The 26,377-nt window shown below is 44.8% G+C and overlaps 1 protein-coding gene across 3 annotated transcripts in view; it reads right to left on the bottom strand.

Annotated features, from left to right (window-relative positions):
- Positions 1-9,195: 9,195 nt before the first annotated feature.
- Positions 9,196-26,377, bottom strand: part of lrp4 (low density lipoprotein receptor-related protein 4) — a 422,664-nt gene continuing 405,482 nt past the window's right edge. For all 3 annotated transcript variants that reach the window (XM_041197751.1, XM_041197752.1, XM_041197754.1), the window contains exon 38: positions 9,196-13,599. In XM_041197751.1, the coding sequence (XP_041053685.1) occupies positions 13,264-13,599 (336 nt within the window). In that variant the 3' untranslated portion in view covers positions 9,196-13,263. The remainder of the gene's footprint in view (positions 13,600-26,377) is intronic.

The following is a 26,377-nucleotide window of genomic DNA, read 5'->3' as shown; positions in this document are numbered from 1 at the left end:
GAGACCAAAACTGTACACATTTGTTGCTGTCTCACTAATGCCCTGTACAGCTATAGCAAGACCACCCTACTTTTATACTCAATCTCCCTTGCAATAAAGGCCAACATTCTACTTGCCTTTCTAATTACTTGTTGAGCTGCATGCTAACTTATTGAGCTTCATGCATAAGGACACCCAGATGCCTATGCAGTGCAGCATTCTGCATTCTCTCCCGAATTTAATAATATTCTGCTTCACTTTTTTCCTGCCAAAGTGGATAATCAGATATTTTCCCACATTATAACCTATCTGCCAAATTTTTGCTCACCATTTAACTTGTCTATATCCCTTTGAAGAATCTCTGGGCGGCGTTCTCCCATCCGGGACTAAGTCCTGTGGCAGGGCCGGGGACAGGGAGTGCTTCCTGCCATGTAGGTTGCCAGGAAGTCCCATGGAATCTTGTGTCCCCGGCATCATTAATTATGCAGTCGGCCATTTCATGGTGTCTAGCACGGTGGGGCAGGCTGGGTGGTACGCGGCCCGCAATCATATCCCAGCACCTGGACATCCTCATTGTCAATACTACCTACTGAGATGTAGGCCCATCGCCCAAGTTCATTGAACCTCCCTGTACGTCCTCCTCGATCATGTGGAGATCAGGAACGATGTACTACACCCGGCCTGATGGGAGGAGGAGGCCAAGCAGGGAAACTATATGGGCGCAGGCGGCTGATGTTGTAAGTGCCCAGGCTGTACACTACAGGTCAGCCATACAATGTGGAAAAGGATGAACGACCTCTGCCTGGGTAGGTAAAGCTCCAGCTGCTCGCACTAACCATGATAAGACCAATGAATGTCAGGGGCCACGGGTCTCAGTGGCAATGGCATAGTTGTGCCTCGGAGCCCCACTGCAGTGCATCCACTCTGCGGTGGAGGGATCCCTGTGCCCCCTTCACCCTTCCACATACAGAGATCAATGCTGTATGGAAGGGGGGGTGGGGAGAATTGGGCTGTAACCTCCGCCAATCAGATGCCTCGCTGAGCTTTATCTTTGCATGTGGGTGGGCTCAGCACTCTGGAGGGACCTGGCCCACAACCCTTCTGGACAATGTGCAGAGCAGTAATGGCGTACCACACAATCCAGTGGGCTGTCTCTAAGAGTGTGAGAATGAGAAATGAATGTGAAATTGCAATGTACAAATGGATGCAACATACAATTCCTCTCAACCCCATCGTTTTTGTTGTCTTTGAGCAGGGGAGGTTGAGGCACAATCGGCGAGGACGGGCACCCACATCTGAAGGCCCACATGGAGTTCAGAGAGGGCAGCCCCGCTGGCAGGTATGGAGTGGGACTGGACAATTGGTGACAGGAAGCTTAGATTTTGGCCTCCACCCAGTAAGGATCCATCCATGGTATAGAAACCTGAGGGCCAAGTGTGCCTCCACATTGGAGGCAGCTCATGCTGTCACTCTCTTTCTCTCTCTCCTCTCACTTACAGGTGCCACCAGGAAGAGGCCAAGGCCCGAGGCTGAGGACTCCCTGCCAGGCCTCAGCAGAAGCCCTAGCCTGGCGGGGAGCCAGGAGAAAGGGCAAGGGGGGGAGATGTGCACCTGTAGAGATGTCACAGTAGACTGAGTGAATCTGCAGGGAGGAGGGCATATAGCAGGGTCTTTGCAAGACATGTGCAAGCATTCTCCTGTGCACACAGCCTTCATTTGTCAAAGTCTCATATCCTACGTCCCTAGCATTGTCAATACTGCCTGCTGGGGATCCCTTTCAGTTGTCCAGTTGAGATGACCCACATCTCCACCCACTCACTGATCAACTCCCGTGCAGCATCTTGGGACTTCCAACACAAGGCTCTGCTTAGTTTCAACTAGAGCAGCAATGGCTGTAGTCACATTCTTCAAGAGCTCCTGCCCTGTGTCCCCTCCCACAATCCCCTTTTCCCCATTACTATTGACCCCCCGGCATTACCTTCGACCTCCCCACTGTTACTCTCGAACCTGACCCTTTTCCTTTGAAAAGGTCCAGTTAAATATACATGCTCCCTTCCTCCCCGAGAATCCCACCACCGTCACCATTGACCTGCCCGCCTTCTTGTGCCCACCCTGAGTCCATGTGCATCCACACATCCCCATCAATGACTCTCGCCGCCCCTTCACGTGACACCGTCAGACCCTCACCCTCCCATCCTATTGGCTCCCTCTGCTCCCTGTAGCCACCACCATTTCCTCATACCATGCTCACCTTCAGTTTGCTCCCTAGGAGTCAACAGTTGACTCCACCAACCCCTCCCTGTGAACCCCTTCACACCTGGACATAATCCCCCACCTTTCATACCTGGACATAAGACCCCTCACCTCCCCTTCATATGTTATCAGAACCCCACACCCCACCCCCACCACACCTGGATAGAACCCCCCCCCAGCCCAAACTGGACATATTGACCCCCACCCGGCAAATTGGCCCTTCCCACCCTCCCTCACTGTTCATCTGCCACCTTGCTACCCCCGTGTAATACACTATCACCCCAACTACCAAGCCCCCTTCTAGGCCTCCACCCCCACCACCACCTCTTCAATCCTCGCTTAATCTTTTTTAACCATCATTCCCCCATCAATCCCTCACCGCCCCACAGTACCTCCTGCTGCCTTCCGCCTGCAACTCAAGGATCTGATCCCATGACGAAGTCCCTGAAAGAAGATCTGAAGGTTGAGTGAGGTTGCTTCACAGAGAACCCACATGGATGAAAACAAAAAATCTGTGGATGCCGGAAATCCAAAACAAAAAATAAAAAATACCTGGAAAAACTCAGCAGGTCTGGCAGCATCGGCGGAGAAGAACACAGTTGACGTTACGAGTCTTCATGACCCTTCAACAGAACTAAGTAAAAATAGGAGAGGGGTGAAATATAAGCTGGTTTAAGGGGCGGGGGGAGGGGGGAGAGAAGGGGGGGGTGGTGGTCGTAGGGACAAGCAAGCAGTAATAGGTGGAGATAACCAAAAGATGTCACAGACAAAAGAACAAAGAGGTGTTGAAGGTGGTGATATTATCTAAAAGAATGTGCTAATTAAGAATGGATAGCAGGACAAGCAAGGTACAGATAGCCCTAGTGGGGGTGGGGTGAAATGAGACTAAAAGGGCATAAAAGGTATAGATAAATGATCAGTGGAATACATTAAAAATAATGGAAATAGGTGGGAAAAGAAAAATCTATATAAATTATTGGAGAAAACAAGGAGGAGGGGGAAGAAACGGAAAGGGGGTGGGGATGGAGGAGGGAGTTTAAGATCTAAAATTGTTGAACTCAATACTCAGTCCGGAAGGCTGTAAAGTGCCTAGTCGGTAGATAAGGTGCTGTTCCTCCAGTTTGCTTTGAGCTTCACTGGAACAATGCAGCAAGCCAAGGACAGACATGGTGGGCAAGAGAGTAGGGTGGAGTGTTAAAATGGCAAGTGACAGGGAGGTCTGGGTTATGCTTGCAGACAGACCGAAGGTGTTCCGCACAGCGGTCGCCAGTCTGCATTTGGTCTCTCCAATGTAGAGAAAACCTCATTGGGAGCAACGAATGCAGTAGACTAAATTGAAGGAAATGCAAGTGAAATGCTGCTTCACTTGAAAGGAGTGTTTGGGCCCTTGGACAGTGAGGAGAGAGGAAGTGAAGGGGCAGGTGTTGCATATCTTGTGTTCACATGGGGAGGTGCCATAGGAGGGGGTTGAGGAGTAGATGGTGATGGAGGAGTGGACCAGGGTGTCACGGAGGGAACGATCCCAATGGAATGCCGCCGGGGGGTGAAGGGAAGATGTGTTTGGTGGTGGCATCATGCTGGAGTGGCGGAGGATGATCCTTTGAATGCGGAGGCTGGTGGGGTGATAAGTGAGGACAAGACCCTATCATGTTTCTGGGAGGGAGAGGAAGGTGTGAGGGCAGATGCGCGGGAGATGGGACGGACATGGTTGAGGGCCCTGTCAACTACCGTGGGTGGAAAACCTCGGTTAAGGAAGAAGGAGGACATGTCAGAGGAACTGTTTTTGAAGGTAGCATCATCAGAACAGATGCGACGGAGGCAAAGGAACTGAGAGAATGGGATAGAGTCCTAACAGGAAGCGGGGTGTGAGGAGCTGTAGTCGAGGTAGCTGTGGGAGTCGGTAGGCTTGTAATGAATATTGGTGGACAGTCTATCACCAGAAATTGAGACAGAGAGGCCAAGGAAGGGAAGGCAAGTGTCAGAGATGGACCATGTGAAAATGATGGAGGGGTGGAGATTGCTAGTATGTGGATGAAGCTCCACCACCCTGTGATGCATGTGATGCTCCAGGGTCAGGTAGCTGCAGGCCTCCATCTTCTCCTCCGACGTCTGCGAGCTGACCAAAGCCCTTAAGCTAAGTCCCAACTTTTGCATGCCACGTTGATCCAGATGTATTCTGGACTGGTGTGTTTTCCTGCTGGCGCTGCGGAGAATTTGGTGCAGGGGCAAGATTCCAGTTGGGCTTTCATCTGCAGGGATTCTTTAGCAGGATGCAAATTGGTTTCACACAGGCCTATAGCGGGAATCATTATCCATCATGGCAGGTAGTATCGGAAGACCCTGTGTCATTTCACACTGGCACGAAACTGATTTTTGGACCTTCTGCTGAATTCTCCCCCTCGCCACGCCCATCATTGATCCTGCCAATGGGGGCATAGGGGAATTCCACCCACCATTTCCTGTTGGCCAACCCTCTATCCACGCTAATATATCACCCCCAACACCTTGTGTAGTCACTTTTTATGTGGCACCTCATTGAACGCTTTTTGGAAATTCAAATACGTTACATCTACTGGATCCCCTTTATATGTCCTGCTGGTTTCATCCCCAAAGAGTTTCCTGCTTTTTGTCTCCCCCCTTTTTTGAATAGAGGTGTTGGCCTGAAATTTCCCGTCGTCGATTTGTGGGTGGGGCCCGCTGGCTGACGGGAAAATGACATGGGATGACGTTGGGAGGAATTCCCGACATCATCCCGGTCTATTTAAATCTTTAGGAAGGTGGGAGGACAGCGAAATCAGCTGTCTGCCCGCTGACCTGTCAATGGCCAATTGAGGCCTTTGACAGGCAAATTAAGATCATTAAAGACCTGCCCGTCCAACCTTAAGGCTGGCGGGCAGACCAGGAGCCCCAGCGGGCTTCTGATAAAACATGAAACCTCATCCACGGGTGGGATGAGGTTTCATGTCCGTTTTTAAAAACTTTAATAAATTTTATGTGATATTTATTAACATGTCCCACCTTGTGTGACATTGTCACATGAGGGGGACATGTTAATAATTTTTCTATTTTTTTAACTTTGTAACACTTTCACTGATCTCCCTGAGACAGCACTTAGTCTTAGGGAGCAGTGCGCTTTTTCGCGCACTTTGACAGATGGGGATTCCCTCCCCTCCAGCACAGGAAGCGCATAGCACCTCCTGTTGGGCAGGCCGCTGGGTGGGCCTTAATTGGCCCGCCCACTCAAAATGGCGGCGGGGCCCGCTTCGGAGGCGGAGTTCAGCTGCCCGCCCGCCGCCGAGCCGGTGGGGCCCGCCCACCAACTGAGGGCAAAATTCTGCCCGTTATGTTTGCAGTTTTTCAAAACCGCTGGAATCTTTCCAGAATATAGAGAATTTTGGAAGATTACAACCAAATGCATGCACTGTATGTGAAGAACATTGGATGCAGGCCATCACGTCTAGGAGACTTGTCAGCTTTTAGCCCTCTTGAGATTTTCTAGTACTTTTTCTCTACTGATTGTGATTGCTTTAAGTTCCTTGCTCCCTTTTGATTTTCTACTATTCTTGGGATGCTTTCTGTGTCTTCTACTGTGAAAACAGACATACTTGGTCAATGTCTCTGCTATTTCCCTGTTTCCCATTATTAATTCCCCAGCCTCACCCTCTAAAGGAACAATGCTCACATTAGCTACTCTTTCCCTTTGTATAAACTTGTAAAAGCTTTTCAGACACAGTGCCCTAATTGAGTAAAAGCAAAATTCTGCTGATTCTGGAAATCTGGAATGAAAACAGAAAATGCTGGAAAAACTCAGCAGATCTGGCAGCCTCTGTGGAGAGAGAAACAGAGTTAATGTTTAGAGTCCACATGTCTCTCCTAAAGCGAAATAGAAATGTGATGGATTTTATACTGTTTAAGAGCGGGTGGAGCAAGATAGAAGGTCAGGGATGGGTGGGAGCTCAGGAGAGATTGACAAAGATGTCATGGACACAAGACAAAGGGAGTATTAATGGTAGAGGTAAGGACTAAAGAAGGTGCTGATAGTGGCAGAATGTGTTAATAGCAGAACAAGGGTGAACACTCTGTGAAAACACAACATAGAAACAAGGTGTGGGTGGGGTTGGGGAGAATGAAAAAAGAATGAATAAAAATAAATAAAAAATGAAAATGAAAAAAAAAATTGGATTAAAAAAATAGAGGTGGAGGAGAGAGTTCATGATCTGAAATAGTTGAACTCAATGTTAAGTCCGGAAGGTTGTAAAGTGCCTAGTCGGAAGATGAGATGCTGTTCCTCCAGTTTGCTTTAAGCTTCACTGGAACATTGCAGCAGGCCAAGGACGGACATGTGGGCATGAGAGCTGGGTGGAGTGTTGAAATGGCAAGCGACAGGGAGGTCTGGGTAATGCTTGCGGACAGACTGAAGGTGCTCCGCAAAGCGGTCACCCAGTCTGCGTTTGGTCTTTCCAGTGTAGAGGAGACCGCACTGGGAGCAGTGAATGCAATAGACTAAATTGAGAGAAGAGCCGCTTCACCTGAAAGGAGTGTTTGGGGCTTTGGATGGAGAGGAGGGGGGACATAAAGGGGCGGGTGTATCATGCTGGAGTTGGGATTTAGCTGGGGTCTGACTAAGGCTCTGTAGAGTGTCACGCCCTCCCCTTTTTTCTATTCCAGTGACTTGGGATAACGACTAACATTCCATTCGTCCTTATATTTGGATAGTTGGATAATGTAACGCTTTCCCAAATGGAGTGGTTGGAGCAGAGAAAACTGCATAAAATAGAGAAACACAGCACCATAGGGAGAGAATACAGCAGCAAAATTAATATTTAGATTTCTTTAGCAAAAAGTCAGCACAGAAACAATGTGCTGTAAACTTCTACGTTTCTAGAATTTAACCCAGAGAATGTGAGTGATCCGGCTTCAAGCTGGTCATTGGAGCCAGAGGTGGTGGAATGACATCATGTAATGAGGTTACAGTTTTAGAAAATGCTGTGGGATGAGATATAATTATGGACTTGTTATTAAATGCAGCATCCATAGTAACATACAACAGTTCGAAATAAATCCAAATGGGAAATCTATAATGGTCTGAATTGGACAAAAACATGTAAGTGGGTAATTTGTCCTTTTTCTATTTCTTCTGTGAATAAACAATAGTGTTTTGAAAGTGACATCTGTTTGCTTAGCAAGATGGAATTAACAATTTTTTTAAAAATTCATTGGATGTGGGCATCGCTCGCTAGGCCAGCATTTATTGCCCATCCTTGTTCAAGGGCATTTCAGAGTCAACCACATTGCTGTGTGTCTGGAGTCACATGTAGGCCAGACCAGGTAAGGATGGTAGATTTACTTCTCTGAAGGACATTCATGAACAAGATGGGTTTTCACAACAATTGACAATGGTTTCATGGCCATCATTAGACTTATATTTCCAGATTTTTTTATTGAATACAAATTCCACCATCTGCTATGGCAGGATTTGAACCCGTCCCCAGAGTATTACCCTGAGTCTCTGGATTACTAGTCCAGCAACAATACCACTACGTCATCACCTCTCCTTAATAGCTGGTGCAAATGACTTATAATGACCAGAAGTGTTGGTAATCTTACAAAAAGCATGTTTCTTCTAGTGGCTTACTCAAGTACATATATGACTACTCCTATCTCTGGATTGAGTGTAGATCTGGTAGATAGTGCAAACATCATTGGAATCCTTGGGGCTGATGGTGAAGGGGGAGGTGAACAAGTTCCCTGGTGATAAAAATATTAGTTAATACTACAAGGTATGCCCTGCAATAGAATGAATGTTGCATCATCAAGCAGATTTTCCTTGTTTGGGTACCTGTTGATAAAGGTAGCACTGAGTGCTAAGGGGGAGGGAGGGGGGTGGTGAGCAAGCACAGCACCCACCGTAAATAAAAAGATTTTGGATAGTATCATCTCAGTTCCTTGTGGGCAAAAATCCACAGTACAAAACTGTCCACATTCAGAATCATGTTGGACAATCTCAAATTAGGAAGTCATGATTTTGATCGCTTGGGAAATGAAAATATCATGGCATATAACTGAGGTTTGTGTTGAAGTACATTGCCAGGGACAACGTCAGCATTATGCTACATTTTGCTGATCATGGAATGTTTGAAATGGCCATGGGACACAAAAAAAAGGGAGTTTTCCAATGTGGCCATTCCTCCTCCTCCTTCAGGTGACATGTTGGCAATCAGGGTGTTGGCAATCATGGACTCTTATTGGATTGTTCCATAATTATCCTTGGCAATGTATTGCAGTGGTTTGCCTTCTGCAGTATGTATGACCATGAAACTCTCCTGCCTGCCATCAGGTGTATTGGAAGGATTTACAGGTTAATAATCAACCTGTCTGGCTATATTATGAATACACATTCCATGGCCACCGGATCCAAGTGGAACTTGAACCCAGAGTTTCCTGGCACCCAGGTAAGGACAATACCGGTGCGCCACAAGGCATCTCACTCTTCCAGCCAGAAGTTCAAAAAAAATGACCCAATAAAATATTAAAAAGTACCTTGGTAGTCATGGTTACTCATTTATGAAGGCTTAATTTCATCTTAATCGATTTGCTTCCCCCACCCCACCAAACATAGTATTGCAATTGAATTACATAGGATTTCCGTCCGGGCCAGCAGTTCAATGCTGGTGTTTATGCTCCACATGAACCTCCTCCCACCTTTATTTATATATGTTGAAAGGGTGATATAAAGTAAGTTAATAGAGGAGTTAAATTATAAGGGGTTATGAAGATTGGTGTATTTAGCAAAAGTTTGGAATAACTAGAATAATGAAAGATATATTTAAAGGAATAATAAATGCACAATTCTGTGGAGTTCGCTGTTTCAAACATTACGCAAATCAGAAAAAGTTTAGAAAACATTCAATTTTAATAATCAATTCATTTTATATACACACAGATATATAGTTCACACTAAACAATTGTTCTGTAAACACTTCCTATCTGAGCAAAGTTAGCAGTTTCAAGACTGTCTTAAATATTACAGATTTTAATTTGGGATAATTACAAAGACCCAAATTAGTTAAGCAGCCTCTCAACAATAATATATTAAAACACAATTGGAAGACAAATGCACGACTGATGTCCAAATGCAATATGTATGTTTCAGTCTAATTATTCTGCTTTCCCTTCTATTAGATGTAACATAATATTCAAAACCATTTAAAATCCTTTATGTTTTTATAGTATTTTCTAAGTTGACAAAGTAGAATACAAGGTATTCCTGTGAGTGCAATGGAAGTACCTAGTTTTCTCCACAAAGAAAATAATGCTGTGCTTAGTTAAAATGCTAGGTAATATGGACCATAAAGCTGGTTGTTACCTTTTAAAATCAAAAATCTATACATTATAATCTGTAAGTTACCTAGGATTGTGCCATTTATTATCCTAAACTGACCAACTTATCAATTATTGCCACAGTTAGTTTACTACCTGAGTATTTTAACCCATTGAGTACTGAAATTCCCTAGTACAGTCTCCTCCTGATAATTTAAAAGTAATTTTTGCATTAAACAATTGGTGAAAAAAACTTGAATTAAGCAATGTAAGTAACACAACAAAGTGGGAGCATAATGCCAAAAAACAGAATCAGAATAATTTGTATTAAGTAACTCTGGATTGTGAGTAAACTGCACACCACACAACAAAGCTTTTGTGACATTATTTAACAATCTTGAGTCCACGAAGTTAGAAAATTGAATATTACAAAAGAGGATGGTGACATACAGCCTCTATCTATCTATATATATATAATATATATATATATATATACTATAAAATGATAACATAGTGCTCAAAGGGTTAAAAAGCCTGGTGCATTACTTCCTCACAAAAGTAATTATATTCATTATCCTGGTATTCTGCTCATTGGTAACGATAAAAAGAATCTGACAAGCTTTTGAGTCATTCTTTATTTAACCATGAATAAAATCTAAATCATTTTCAGGTGCATCCCAATTTATGTCTTTTTTTTACAATTCTGGAGCTTTATCACATATTTACATATTTAAAGTCTTTTGTCATAATTATATCATAGAAAGTTGCTTTGTTCGATTAATAATCCAGTTATTATGTTTAAAATGCAAGTTTAAATGCGTAGACAATCAAGAACAATGGCCCAAACTTGTGGTCTGGATAAAATAGCACCATATCAGACTTTGAGGTTTAAGCGGCAGGCACTCAAAAGGTTAAAAGTTAGTCATTTGGTCAAAGAATGCATTTGTAAGCAAATAAACCAAGCAGTGTGATTTGCAACAAAACACCCTCAAGTCTTGGCTCTATTTCCAGCACTGACCACTTGTTGGCAAAAAAAAACTGATTCAATATTAGGAAGGAAAGAGAACAAGCAGGATTTTTATCAACAACAAATTGTTCCATCACCTGGTGGAAATGGCAAACCTGGCAGTAACTCAATTTTCAATCAATTTAGTTACTCCAATTGACCATGATACAATTTTCCTTCCTTGTTTGATAGCAAGCGTCACTGTAAAAGCAGCAATCAAAATAAGCATGCAAACAGCATACTAATGAAGCAGTTGACCTTTCAAAGTTTGTTACAAAGACAATGTAACAATGCTAGTGGAATAGAGATGAAAACGTTGTGGAATAGCAAATAAATGTGGTGCTCTGAAAAGTGTTACAGGAATTAGAGGGGGAAAAATGAACAGCTGAAATGCTGAGGTATTGATGAAATTGGAAGTAAATTGAATCTCTCGTCCTTTCAGATTCTTTATGAAGCAAGGATTGGGCACAGGATAAATAGGTCATTATTATCCAGATGATACTGGTAGCATCACAAAATACTTACATAGTCATTAAACCATAATCTTTTGATTGGAAAAAAAGCGACTTGAATTAGGGAGATCAATTTAATATTCTACATATGCAGCTAGATGGGGAATGTCACTCGATTGTTGTTGCTGGAAATTTAAGGAAGCAAAGATGTTTTCTGCTCTCTTATTCAAAGTAACAATAATTTGTAACACAGCAGGCAATCGGGCAGCAGCAAAATGCTCGGTGGAAATTAGGTGGTTCCAATAGCCTATTGTCTATTTCACTGCTGCTGGCAGGTCTGAGTTAACGTCTGTGAAATTTTACCTCCTAATTTTCTGCTAAATTATACAAGTGATGATCTGTCTACTAGGCTGGAAGTGCCCAAGATAATCTCACTTTACAGTTCTAATAGCATTGTGCCCTACACTTAAAAAAGGCAAAGGTGACAAGGAACTCTTCCAGTGAAACATATGCGAGTGATTTTAAGAAAACTAATACAGAACATGTCTCCTACCTGGTGGAACAGCTTTGATTTAGTGGACTATTTCTTGATTTACGCATGTTTTGTATATTCAGGGGCTTCCAAACTGATCTCAACCATTTTGAATTACTGACTTCCATGCAAGTAAATGGATATTCAGGGTAATTCTGTTTTTGTTTTGGATTTCCAGCATCCGCAGTTTTTTGTTTTTATTTATTAAACATAAGATTGCCCTTGTGACAAGTTTTTGAAGGGGCCTTAAGTAAAGAGCATACTTGACAGGGGGCACACTTGACAGGGGTAAGTCTTCATGGGAGGGAAAATTAGTCACTAATGGTAACTCCTATGAGATACATTTTATTCTTAAATTGAAGAACCTTTATGGGAACTACTTTGTACTTATGGTGCACCACTTAGCAATTCCTACTCCTTTAAAAGTCTAAATTCAAGTTACTGAGCATCACTATTAAATGTAGTAGAAACAGGTAGAAACAATCTCATCCGTTATTATAACTGAACATGTCTAACTTAGTTGTTGTTTGATTCTTGAATTTTAGTTGATTTGATTTTCATTTTCTCCCCCAATATACTCAACAGAGTTCTTTTCACTGAAATTCAATGTAAATTCCAATTGGTAACCTCTCACTTCAGTTACTTATAGTAATGTGGTCTGCTCCCCACTGATAACTTCACTCCTATTCACCATAAGTTGCTCTGAGTTGCCACTTAATAACACAAAATAACACTGTGATTCATCTTCAGGTCTGATATAAAATGTTGAATTCTCGCCCACATTTGCATCCAACACATTTGCCTGTAGAATAGGTGATTTGTACTATATTTATAAACTAATGTAACTAATTTGCTCAGGCCTAATACACACCTCATCTAAATGTACATTGTGGTTACAAAGCAGGCTAACTGTTGGTAGTTTGAGTTAGTATTGTTAATAATCACTGATGGCAGCAAATTAAACAAAGTACAAAATTAGAATCCTAATTGTAAATCAGTGCTTAGACAGATAATTAGAGGGCAAATGCTGCTTGTTCTGTACAATTGTTTGCCAATTTCTTTATCCCCTTTCAAAGTATCAGGAAAATACAGTGATTCAGGTCACAGCTACAACTTCAACTGTGTCCGAATGTCAAAGTGAGGATGAAAGGGTTAATTTAATATGTCCTTTCAATATTCTCCCTTCTGTACAGAAGTCTTACCTGAGACTACAAGGATTTTCATACGGTTCCTCAAGAGACCAAGATATGAGAGGCCTGCAGACAGCGTGAAAAGTCTTTTCCAAAAAGATTACTTTGACCCACGTACAGAATTACATCCATTTTAATAGCAAAATCCTCCACAGTAGAAAAGTAGGCCAACGCATGCTACAGATAACCATCTGTACATTCATGCTTTAACCAGACACATATTTAATGCACATTTTAGAAAACAAATGTTAAAGTTGTGTATCAGACATTTTGAAAACACTTGGAGAGTATGATCCCTTGGCTTCTATCCAGTCTTGTTAGGTACTTGTGTTGCTTTCCAGAGTAGCTGGTGACAGCCTGTAGTACCACTCAGCTTCCAGTTGAGTTGTTGAGTGTTGTTTTTTTTTCAGGGAAAAAAAGACTTTGAGCCCCCACACTGTCTGGAGCATGCCCAGTCACTGTCTGAGGTTGCCATAGAAACATATTTTAAATAGAACATAAGAGAAAGGAAAAAAAGGAAGCTATTTCCGATCAAACCTCACTTTCAGTTGAGGGTTTGCGATGGTGCTTCCAGCCAGTATCAGGCAAGGGGAGGCCGCTTCTTTCCTGTGTGCTTGTATTTACACTGCTGCACTCTGACAGTGGTTCATCCTGTAGCAGCTGTTCTGTCTCTGTGTCACCAAGTGAGTCTGTGCTGCCTTGGATAGACAGGGTTTCTGCCTTCATGCAGGCATGATCTCGAAGAATTCCTCCTCGCGTGACCTTAATCTGTTTCAAGTCATCCCAATACATGTCATCGTTTGACAGCAAGCAGATGCCTTCGACAATTTTTATCTTTCCTTTTGTGTAACTATTATCTGTTGCTGTCTGAAAAAGAAAAGGCAAACATTTGGATTCTGTACTCAATAACCTACAGCCAACTCAATTTATTCAACGAATGCATCACAAGCTGGCCATGCATTCAAATTTCATGTAAAGCAGTTTCCCATCAGCCGTGCCCCCCTCCACACACACACACACACACACACAATTTTCAGGAGTTTGTATTATAGTTTCTATTCTAACACAATAGTTTTGTGATGGAGTTCCCTCTGAGATATATATATATAATATATATATATAATTCCCTCCACTAACATGACCTCAGCGTCCTGTCACTTGAAATTTTAATTCTCCCTCCCTCCCTCTTCCACTCTGACAATCTTACCCTCAGCCTCCTACACTGTTCCAATGAAGCTCAATATTAGACTGAGTAATAGACCTGCACTTTTAGACTAGTCACGTTACAACTTACCAGACTCAACACTGATTTCAATAACTTCAGATAGTTACTGTTGTTTCCATTTTTTCAGAAAGCAGGTGCTGGTAATGGTTAGACCATAAGACATAAGAGCAGAAATTAGGCCATTCGGCCCATCGAGTCTGCTCTGCCATTCAATCATGGCTGTTAAGTTTCTCAACTCCGTTCTCCCGCTTTCTCCCCGTAACCTTTGATCCCCTTTCCAATCAAGAACCTAACTATCTCGGTCTTAAATACGCTGCTGGTTCTACTGTTGCCACTTGCAGGTCCTCTAGACCCATTACCTTTCCCTTTTGCCTGGCACCATCACCCCCTTTCGTCATTTAATTCATGCCTTTCAACCGATCACAGACTTTCCCCTTTTGTTCTCCGCTCCTCTCCCTTCCCCCTATTCCTGATTCTGTACTTGTTCATAAACTGTTAAATCTTTTAACTTCTCCTGGTTCTGATGAAAAATGAATGACCTCAAAGTTAACTTTGCTTCCACCTCTGCAGATGTTGCCTGTTCCTGTTGGGTATTTCTTGCATTTTCTGCTTTTATTTCAGATGTCAGCATTTGTAGTATTTTATTTTTGTGCATGTACGTATGCAAATATTTCTGATACATCATTTCCTCATTGAACTTGATTTTAATTGCTTCCATCTACATTTTTGTAGAACACTATCGGTGTGCAGTGACCTAAGTTTCTAATATATAAAAATGGCTGCGCTTGCTGCTAACGCTATGCACGGCCAGTTGCATACTGATGGTAGGCCCAGGTTAACAGTGGCCATAGTTATCGGGGGCAATGTTCAACAGCGTATATGTGCGGCTGCCACCTTTATTGGGGGCAATGTATGACAAGAACCCGGCTTATTTATTTGCAAGAACTATGTACTATGCTTAAAATAAAGTGGCTGTCAGTACTTTGCAAAATCATATTTCATTCTGCACTATATTTGTAAACTAATGTAACTAGTTTGCTCAGGCCTACTCATCTAAATGTACATAGTGGTTACTAGCAGGCTAACTCTTGGTAGTTTGAGCTAGTATTGTTAATCACTGATGGCAGCAAATTAAACAAAGTACAAAATTAGAATCCTAACTGTAAATCAGTGCTTAGACAGATAATTAGAGGGCAAATGCTGCTTGTTCTGTACAATTGTTTGCCAATTTCATTGATTCACTCTATGGACCACAGTCCAATCACAATCCAATATTCATAGTAGTTTTACTCAAATCTGTGGCAAAACTTCCCTGATCTTTTTCTAAGATTGTTTTCCCCATGACTGTACCTCCTGTGTCCACAAAAACAAATGGGTAAAGAAAAAAATCTGGCTACTTCAAGAGTGGTCTGTAGCAGTCCCTTTGAGGACCATTGCTTATGCTGCTCCATGCCAGCAAGCAATGGGCAGGGCATGTGCAGTGCACAGCTGTTCTATGGCTTTACAAAAATCCACTCCCTCCATCACCTCCCTCCCAATCCACACCTTTGTCCTACAACAGGCACTGGATCCCATTAAACATTTAAATAAAGCTCCTGACTACAACAGCGTTGAGAGCTGGGCAGCTATTCAAGGCCCATGTTAAGATGATATCAGCGGCTCCCTCGCAAGGTTTTCATTTTCCTCAGAAGTTTCCTGATCTTCGGATGTCGCTCAGGAACAGATTCCGGCAGCCAAGAGGACAGATGTGATACTTCAGATTCTTACAACCCCATACATGGGAAGGACGTCAGCATTGGGAAGAATTCTTTTTCTGTAGCCTTGTGACAGGCACCGTTTCTAGTTGAGAAGATATACGAGGCCTGCGGGTGAATTTTAAACCCCCCTCCCGAAACAGGTGAGGTGTAAAAAGAATTTTTTTTAAAAATCTGAAACCCAACCATAACCTGCCCACTTCCTGTTTTAATGGAAGTGGAGGAGTCACTGGGGAAGAAACTGGGGAGGTGGGCAATCAACCTGCTCACAGGGGATAGATTAGTCACTTAATTATATCGAGGCTTCACGCCTCAGTATTAACCACCATTTTAAATTTAACTTTGCTTCCGGAAACCCTGTAGCTGAAAGGAAGCAAGGACTGCTGGTGCCTTTCCACTTAACCTGCTGGGTCTAGTGTAGCTGCTTCATCCACCCCCATCCTGACCATAGACTGAGGCAGTGGAGGGGTGCAGTGAGGTGGTGGGGAAGTAAAACTGGCTTTCACATCGTAAATATAGTGCCTCATCTTCATGTGTAACGGTGGATGTCACCAAGGGGCAGCACAGAAAGGAGGACCAGGAGGGGTGCCAAGGATAGATCTTTGAGGTACTTGCAGTAAAAGTGTGGGACTGGGAGGAGAATTCATTGCAGGAGATTCTCTAGCTATGAGTGTATAGGTAAGGGTAGAGCCATGTTCTACTAAGCTGGGTAACTGAGAAGAGTCATGGAGGAGTATGATGTGGTTGACCATGTCAAAGGATGCAGCAAAGATGAGAAGGACATGGAGGAATCATGCATCACTATCACAGATTAGAGTATGTAATTTACATAGAATTACATAGGATATACAGCACAAAAAAGGGTAAAAATCTAGTCCACGGTGGCGTTTATGCTCCACTTGAGCCTCATGTAACTCTCAGTATTGCTCTTTTCCCCTTTCCCTTGATAACTCATCCAGCTTCCTCTTAAACTGCACCTATACCAGGGCTTCCCAAACTACGGGTCAGGGCCCCCACTGGGGTCATGGGATGAAATTTGGGGGCCACAACATTCAAAACCGTAATGACGGCTGTGGAGAGAGCTCCATCCTGGGACTGGCTCTGAGGTCCCTTGAGGCGCTTTCTCCCACCATGCAGCTTTAACAGGAATCCCGATTGGAGGGCATGATGTAATTGGAAGATTGGGCCAGGAAATAAGTCTCAGAGTGTCTAAAACCTGAGAACTCCTAATTAGCATAGCGCATCTAATCTGCAGTTGTACAGTCTGAGAGAGATTTGAGACGAGCAAGTCCCCGTTTAAAGTCACTTCATTCACTGTTGTTTCACTTTAGCGTCATGAATAGAAGGGTCATTAGGCACAAGGTGTCGGGACCTTCACTTTCCATTCAGCATTGTTTTGCGTCGGGGCTGATGGAGCATCCGTGTCCCAATCAGTGCCATTTTGGAGCAGCCTCTCCTGCTCCCTGAGACTCTCCCACTCTTCACTTCCCTGCTCAGCGTGAAAGGAAGCAATGAGAGGAAAGAGTTGGGCAGGGAAGTGAAGAGCTGGGACAGTGGGTCTGGGAAGTGAAGAGCGGGGACGGTGGGTCTGGGAAGTGAAGAACGGGGACGGTGGGTCAGGGAAGTGAAGAGCGGGGACGGTGGGTCAGGGCAGCGAAGAGCGAGGACGGTGGGTCAGGGAAGTGAAGAGCGAGGACGGTGGGTCAGGGAAGTGAAGAGCGAGGACGGTGGGTCAGGGAAGTGAAGAGCGGGGACGGTGGGTCAGGGAAGTGAAGAGCGGGGACGGTGGGTCAAGGAAGTTAAGAGCGGGGATGGTGGGTCAGGGAAGTGAAGAGCGAGGACGGTGGGTCAGGGGAGTGAAGAGCAGGGACGGTGGGTCAGGGAAGTGAAGAGCGGGGACGGTGGGTCAGGGAAGTGAAGAGCGGGGACGGTGGGTCAGGGAAGTGAAGAGCGGGGACGGTGGGTCAGGGAAGCGAAGAGCGAGGACGGTGGCTCAGGGAAGCGAAGAGCGAGGACGGTGGGTCAGGGAAGTGAAGAGCGGGGACGGTGGGTCAGGGAAGTGAAGAGCGAGGACGGTGGGTCAGGGAAGTGAAGAGCGAGGACGGTGGGTCAGGGGAGTGAAGAGCGGGGACGGTGGGTCAAGGAAGTGAAGAGCGGGGACGGTGGGTCAAGGAAGTGAAGAGCGGGGATGGTGGGTCAGGGAAGTGAAGAGCGAGGACGGTGGGTCAGGGAAGTGAAGAGCAGGGACGGTGGGTCAGGGAAGTGAAGAGCGAGGACGGTGGGTCAGGGGAGTGAAGAGTGGGGACGGTGGGTCAAGGAAGTTAAGAGCGGGGACGGTGGGTCAGCAAGTGAAGAGCGAGGACGGTGGGTCAGGGGAGTGAAGAGCAGGGACGGTGGGTCAGGGAAGTGAAGAGCGGGGACGGTGGGTCAGGGAAGTGAAGAGCGGGGACGGTGGGTCAGGGAAGCGAAAAGCGGGGACGGTGGGTCAGGGAAGCGAAGAGCGGGGACGGTGGGTCAGGGAAGCGAAGAGCGGGGACGGTGGGTCAGGGGAGTGAAGAGCAGACACGGTGGGTCAGGGAAGTGAAGAGCGGGGACGGTGGGTCAGGGGAGTGAAGAGCGGGGACGGTGGGTCAGGGGAGTGAAGAGTGGGGACGGTGGGTCAGGGAAGTGAAGAGCGGGGACGGTGGGTCAGGGAAGTGAAGAGCGAGGACGGTGGGTCAGGGAAGTGAAGAGCGGGGACGGTGGGTCAGGGGAGTGAAGAGCGGGGACGGTGGGTCAGGGAAGCGAAGAGCGGGCACAGTCGAGCAGGGAAGTGAAGAGTTGGAGTGAGTTTGGCCTTTGAAAGTGGGAGAGAGGCTGGTAAGTGATAAGCTGCCTTAGCAACTTTTATATTTTTAAATATATTTTAAAAGTTATTTCATGTTTATAGGAATTTAGCAATGTAAAGTATTTCAACTTAATAGGGTGTTTGAATGTTTTGTTTTCTTATGAGGAGAAACCTGTCAATTTACATTGGTTTTATGGGAAAATGTGATTCATTTAAAGTTGTTCCACTTAAAAGGCGCAATTTTCAGCAACACAACCACAGCTTGAAGTTTGGGCTTACTGTTGTGAGTACCTGCAGGTCACACCATGAACAGCTCTGGCAGCAAACCTTCCGACTGCTCTGAGAAACGAGAAACATGAAGGTAGGAGACGCGGCTGGTAAGTTGATGATGCTCCAGGTGAGTACAGGCTGAAGAAAGGCTGAAATGCCTCATTTGCCTACAAGTTACTGGCTATCGAAAGCAAGAAGCCGAATAAGCTTCAGAGACACTTTGGGGGCTGAATCTTCCGGTCGGCGTGCGGGGATGGGGCCGCGCAATGATGTCGGGCGTGTGTCCTAACGTCATTTCGATATTTCCTTCGGCAGGCGTGTGCCGGAGGTGGCTGTGCGCTCGCCGAAATCTCAACAGCTTATTAAGGCCATCAAGGAAGTAATTAAACTGGATAAGAACACTGTCTGTCCAACCTTCAAGTCGGCCGGCAGCCAAAAAGCCCAAGCGGCCTTCCCGCTTTTCAGGAAACCTCATCCATGAGCGGGATGAGGTTTATTGGAAGCTTTTATAAAACAATTAAATAAATTTCCCCACCTTTACAAATATGTCCCAACTCATGTGACACTGTCATGTTTGAATAAACTTTTACATCATTTATTGAGGTTTTTTATTGTCTACTCAATCTCCCTGAGGCAGCTCCGTGCCTCAGGGCCCGACTCTCCCTCCTCCTCCTCCTCCCTTTCTCCTCCTCCCCGTCACCCGCACAGGTAGCGCTGAGCCTGACCGGCTGCGCATGACGCTGGACAAGCCTTAATTGGCTCCTGCCCCACCCCTGCCTGCTCCGGCCCCGCCCCTGCCTGCTCCGGCCCCGCCCCCGCCTGCTTCCGGCCCCGCCCCCGCCTGCTCCGGCCCCGCCCCCGCCTGCTCCTGCCCCACCCCCGCCTGCTCCGGCCCCGCCCCCGCCTGCTCCGGCCCCGCCCCCGCCTGCTCTCGGCCCCACCCCCGCCTGCTCTCGCCCCACCCCCGCCTGCTCCGGCCCCACTCCCGCCTGCTTTCGGCCCCGCCCCCGCCTGCTTTCGGCCCCGCCCCCGCCTGCTCCGGCCCCGCCCCCGCCTGCTCCGGCCCCGCCCCCGCCTGCTCCTGCCCCGCCCCCGCCTGCTCCGGCCCCGCCCCCGCCTGCTCTCGGCCCCGCCCCCGCCTGCTCCTGCCCCGCCCCCAACTGCTCCTGCCCCGCACCCGCCTGCTCCGGCCCCGCCCCCGCCTGCTCCGGCCCCGCCCCCTCCTGCTCTCGGCCCCGCCCCCGCCTGCTCTCGGCCCCGCCCCCGCCTGCTCCGGCCCCGCCTGCTCCGGCCCCGCCCCTGCCTGCTCCTGCCCCGCCCCCGCCTGCTCCAGCCCCGCCCCCGCCTGCTCCTGCCCCGCCCCCGCCTGCTCCTGCCCCGCCCCTGCCTGCTCCTGCCCCACCCCCGCCTGCTCCGGCCCCGCCCACCCGACAATTCACAGAGAATACATCAAAATCATTTTCCCAACAGCGGAAAGAGGAGCTTTTGCAGCAACAATCTCACTGTAAGAGGACGGTCAGCAGCTCCGAACAAGCTCAAAGAGCATCTTTTGAGGTGAACTATCAGATTGCACAGGCCAAGAGGCCTTAAGCAATTGCAGCAACTTTGATTTTATCTGATGCAATCAAAATAGCTCAAATAATGTCTGGAGAGGAACAGGCAAAGAGACTTGCTACAGTGGCCATCTCGAACAACACCATGAAGTGAGGAGCTGTGACACTTGCAGCTGCTCAGGGATCAACGCCGACGGGGCACCTGAAATATACACCTGCTTTTACTCTTCATATTGACGTGAATACTAAAGGGTGTGATGCACACATATTGGCTCTGGCGTGATACATGCAGGAAAATAGTATTCCTCAACATATTCCGCTTTGCCTCCCACTTCCCAAACATGAAAAGGCACAGGGAATATTCAGTGTGTCACATGGCACGCAAACGTTCCCGGAGATTGCCTGCTTGGATTTTGTGCCAATGGTGCCCCAGCTTTGGCAGGCCGCAGGTCAGGCCTGTGTGTCTTGGTGCAGAGAACGGCTCCAGCTGCTACTTGGACTCACTGCATTATTCACAGGTGTAACTGGCAATGAAAGAACTGAGCACAGAGCTAGGTGACGTATTGCGCCAGGTCACATCCAATATGAATTACATTATCCTCATCCACTTCGTACGCATCTGCTTGCAAAACCATGTACAGACATGGGGTCTGATCATAATGCACTGCTGCTTCACACTGAGGACTACATGAGGGAGGGTGTTTGCAAAAGGTGTTTGGAACAGGGGGATTAACTGCTTTCATTTGCAATCGACTGCCAAAAAAAAATGGAATTTTGTTGATTTTCTCTGTGACCAAGACATGATACGCGTCGTTGCATATGTCACAGATATACTTGGGAACTGAATGCAAAAATCAATTCTTTACAGCATCCATGAAGAAGATTGCATTTTGGATGAGTGGTACGCTGAAGTTGAACAATAACTCTTTTCCAAGTTTATTTCTGACAATGACATTGAACAGTGTCCCATCTTTTTATGGTGTTTTAATAAAATAATGAAGGTTATTATCCTGCTGTTTTGTCTTATTTTAGCCCCCCCCCACCCCCAGTCAAAAACTGAATCCCCCTCACCCCTCAAAAACTCTGGGGCCACACCAAGTCTGAGGCATTAAAATGGGGTCGCACTGGGAAAAGTTTAGGAAGCACTGATCCATACAATTTGGCTCAATTACTGCCTGTGGTAGCAAGTTCCGCATTCTCATCCCTCTCTGGGTGAGGAAGTTCCTTCTGAATTCCCTATTGGATTTCTTGGTGACTATCTTATTGACGGCCTCTTATTTTGCTCTTCCCTAAAAGTAGAAACACTCTCCGTGTCTACTCTGTCAAAATGTTTTATAATTTTAAAGACCTTTGATCACCCCTCAGCCTTATCTTTGCAAGAGATTGTTCATTCTTTCCCAATAGTTATAAATTCGAATTTCTGGTACCATCCTCGTGAATCTTTTTATTCACCCTCTACAATATGGCAATCAGAACTGTATGCCATCCTCCAAATTTAGCACAACTTCCCTACTTTTCAATTCTATCCTTCTAGAAATAAATCCTAGTGCTTTGTTTGCTTTTGTTCTGGCCACATTGACCTGAATTGCAACTTTTAGTGGTCTGTGTACTTGTATTCCCAGATCCACCTTAGGAAGCCTCGGTTTGATGTCTCATCGGAAAAAATGGCACTTTCGGCAGTGCAGCGAGATTCCTTGCCGTTATTTTGAAGAAGAGCAGGTGAGGAACCCCAGGAGTCCCGAACATTACTTATCCCTGAACCGTCATCACAAAAGCAGTTTGTCTAGTTATTGTCACATTGCTGTCTGGAGGAGCTTGTGGCTGAGAAATTGGCTGCCACGTTTCTTACATTACAATATTTCAAAAGCATTTCATGGGCTGTAAAGAGTTTTGGGATGTCCTGAGGTCATGAAAGCCGCTATATATAATATGAAATCTTTCCTCTCTTTTCTCTTTATTTATCCATGGTGTCTCATTTGTGTTTAGTTTCTTCTCATTTTTTTAGTGACATATTCTGCGCTGGCTCTGTTGAACACCATTCTAAATGTTGCTGTTCTGCATCATCGTTTGCCAATATTGTTGCTCATTTTATTTTGTGACTTTAATGTAATCCAGATCAGCCTGTTATTCTCTTATATGCTTCAAAAATTTCTCAGGAGATGAAAGCATTTTTTTTCCAGACCCCACCTTATGAATTTTCTTTTAAAAATTTGGTACAAGTATATAATTGTCAGATTGATATTCAAGAGTAATTCCATTTGCAGCTCTCTATTCGGGAATATTCCTTTAATGGAAATGTAAAAATCAAATCCAATTTCCTAGACATGAGGGAAAATAAACACTGAGTTCGGGGCAAACCCAAACTGGTTAATTACAGATTGAGAAAGTAGCACACTTAAATATAGTCTTGGTAACTTTTCATTTTATGGCTAAGCATTACTAATTATAGAAGAGCAGTACAAAGATATGGGCCACAGAAGCAGGAAAACTTCTGCACCTACAACAATAGTAATCTATTCAGCAAAACCTCCAGTTACCAAACCAATGCCTGCCTTATCAGACTCTTGGTAGCAGTAACGAAAGTATGTTAACTTGTTTACCTTAACCACCTCAGGCGTGAGACTGTGAAAAGAACACTGCTACTTGGACATGCCATCTCCTATCAACAAATGAGCCTTTTTAATACCTTCTGGAACACTGGTTGATGCACATGTAGTAAAACTGAAGACAGTTTGGGTTCTTCCATTCTACTTTAATTCTGGTCCTGATTCTCCTAGTTGCTACTCCACCCTGCTGTCTGTATCCCAACACTAAGACGGTGATAACTGTTATGGAAATTTACCAATTACCACTTGCAATAACCACACTGACTGGCTCCTTCATGTCTCTTGTAATTTTATTTTTTCTTTCTTTAATCAATTCTTTGATTTACTTCCCAACCCCGTCTACCCCAATTTATAATTTTGTCCCAGTGGATAACATAACTAGAACTTGAGCATTGCTGAAAAATGCTTTTCGTCTTGCACTCATCAGGACATTCACAAGAATACCAATGACAGGGAAGTGACAACTTTATGCTGTATAAGGGAGCGCTGATTGGTTGGCAAGTGGACACTGATTGGTAGAGGCATTGCCCTGAGGAATGAACCAACAAATGGTCAACAGAGTTAAGTTGCCAGGTTTAAAATTTCAACCATGCTTGGCAGTTAACTGTCAATCACCATTAACTGGTGCATTCTCCATGGCAATGCTTCTATTAAATCAGTGCCCATTTGCCAACCAATCAGCACTCTCTTCGTATAAAGTTGTTGCTTCCCCTGACATTGGTATTCTTGTGATTGTCCTGATGAGTGCAAGACAAAAAGCTTTGACACAATGGGCTGAATTTTCCCCTCGTCAGGGGGGTGGGGGGTGGGGTGGGGAGAGGAGTTGAAGGGCGGGCGGATCGGGAGTGCGGCGCCATTTTACGTAGGTGGGCCAATTAAGGGGGGTGAAATCTCAAAATCGAGAGTTCGTTCTTTCACGCGTTCGCACGGAAAAGCGCACTCATCTCCTGAGGCTAAGTGCAGTCTCAGGGAGATCGGCTGTAAATGTCAAAAACCTAAAAATGGAAAAATAAAATTTCCCTAACATGTCCCCTCATGTGACAATGTCCCATGAGTTGGGACGAGTCCATAATTTTCACAAAAACTTTATTAAAATTTTTCAAAAACTACATGAAACTTCTCCCGCCCGTGGACGAGGTTTCACGTTTTCCCTAGTTGCCGCCGGGGCTCCTGGCCTGCCCGACAACCTTAAGGTTGGACGGGCAGGTCCTTTAATTACTTTATTGCCTCTGTCAATGGCCTCAAGTGGCCATTGACAGGTTGGTGGACACGCAGCTGATTCTGCTGCGCCTCTGCCTTCCTGAAAATATAAATGGGGCGTGGTGATGTTGGGAGCTCCCCCCAGTGTCACCGTGCGTCATTTTACACATGTGTGCCCCGCTCCCACTCAACAACACTTAAAATCCTGCCCATGTCTTTTTCAGCAATGCTCAAGTTCTGTATGACCAAATGACTATAACTAGAACTTATTTTTCTTTAAACCTGATTATGCATTTTGAAAGTTTGTAGACAACTGACAGTTTAATGCTGATAAAAAGCAGTCTAAACTGTACTGATGGCCATTTGAAAATCTCCGTATAAACTCCCTCTCAAATAAACCAGTTTGAACTGAAGCAGAATCCCATAATTTCTCCGGTCTCTGTACACGGACATGTTAAATCTTTGGGAAACTCCTACAGTTCCGAATGCAGCAGATGGCACAACTCTGCCATTACCTGCCTGGTGGTCTGTAAAGGTAGTTCTCTGCCATTCCTGGATAGGTCAGTGTGGGTCTCTGAACGTAGCTCCTATGGTAATGGCGGGTGATATAAGCCAACAGCACTCCTCCCATCTTTCATCTTTTGTTCTTCCCCTCCAAACACTCATGCAGACAGGAACAATATTTGCAATAACCATTGTAGCAACCTTTATTATCCAATCAAAAATGTGTCTTCCCCTTTAATGAGCCACTTCTTGGGCTAGATCTGCATGCCACTGACCTTTACACCTAATCCTGCACTGTGCTTACTTCCACTCCACCTCCACTTTCTCCTGGTGTACTTTTCCTTCTCAGCTCTTTCATTGGCTATATTTTTCTCCAATTACGAATGTTAATAATAATCACTTTTAACAAGAGGTCATATAGGCTGCTCACTAACATTAGGCAGCAAAGGAAAAAGGAATCCTTTTTAGGATTTGCCCTTATCTTTTCTTCCATTTGTATGCATTATTCTGTTGATCCAACGCAATCTGTGCTTATTATACACTCCTCCACACAAGTCTTTTCATTGGGAACAATGAGCATGCATCCACACATGCACACTCTGTGGCAACTTAACGACACAGCTCACTATCTTTAATTTCAGCTGGAATCTACAGGCTTCATAATTTTATAAATTTCTCTCACGTTATCTAAAGTCATCATTTTCAACTAAGAACAAGCCTCATTTCTTCAATCAACTCTCATCAGAGATTCATGAGGCCGTACATATTAAGCGTTGGAGTATTCAGTTAGTATCATAAAAACAAATACAGCCAAATACACTTGAATCTAACTTCTTTAAAAAATGCTGTTACATTAAGTTTGCTACTTAAGTCCAAATTTAGTCACAGGACAAGGCCAGCTAGTGAACATTTTGACTAAATGTTGGCATAGATTTTCATCTTCACTAGCAGGGTGTTAATTGTCACTTGGATGGAGCACAGATAGGAAAATTTGACAGGACAATCAGGTAGTTATCTTAATCATGTTAGATCCTCTCCAACAGATTATCCTTTCTGTGCTGCCCTCAAGTAATACTTAAGGCCGAGGGGGACAAAGATGAAAATACACCCTATTTTATTTATAAAACAAAGTAACGTTATCAAGGAAGTCAAATAATTACTTCTGGTGGTGAATAAAGAAATGAGTTACTAACGTCATCTGTTTACTGTATATATAGTATAACCGAAAGTGTTTAATAATTATGATTCTGTTCTGAAAACGATTCACAGGAGCCTATTAGAAAAGAAAAGATAAGTAGTATAAAACTGCATGCACAAATTGTTAGGTTTTCATGCTGTGACAGGCAGTTATCCTGTTATTAAAGAAAATGAAAAGCAGATTGAAAATGCCATGAGTTTTAAATTGTTTTGTAATGGAAGCATTTGCATTTTGCAAACTGTAGAAGGGTTGAACTAAAAACTGTTTGAAATATTTTGAATGCTGTTGCATTAAGATGATCTGAAACTTCCAAAAATTTTGTTGATGTTAAACATTATCAAATGTTTTCTAGGCTACAATATGTCATGAGCAAAACAGAGAAAACATGTACATTGTTATTGGAAGAATCGTCATAGGCTTACATAACATTTATCTTGTATATAGGGTAACATTTAACAGCAGTTTACACTTTATTATGTGTAAGACTGTAAGATTTGACGACATAACT

This window comes from Carcharodon carcharias, chromosome 10 (genome assembly GCF_017639515.1).
Source record: "Carcharodon carcharias isolate sCarCar2 chromosome 10, sCarCar2.pri, whole genome shotgun sequence".
Classification (NCBI taxonomy): Eukaryota; Metazoa; Chordata; class Chondrichthyes; order Lamniformes; family Lamnidae; genus Carcharodon; species Carcharodon carcharias.
Note: the sequence above shows the minus strand (reverse complement) of the source record. Positions and strands in the feature narration are given on the sequence as shown.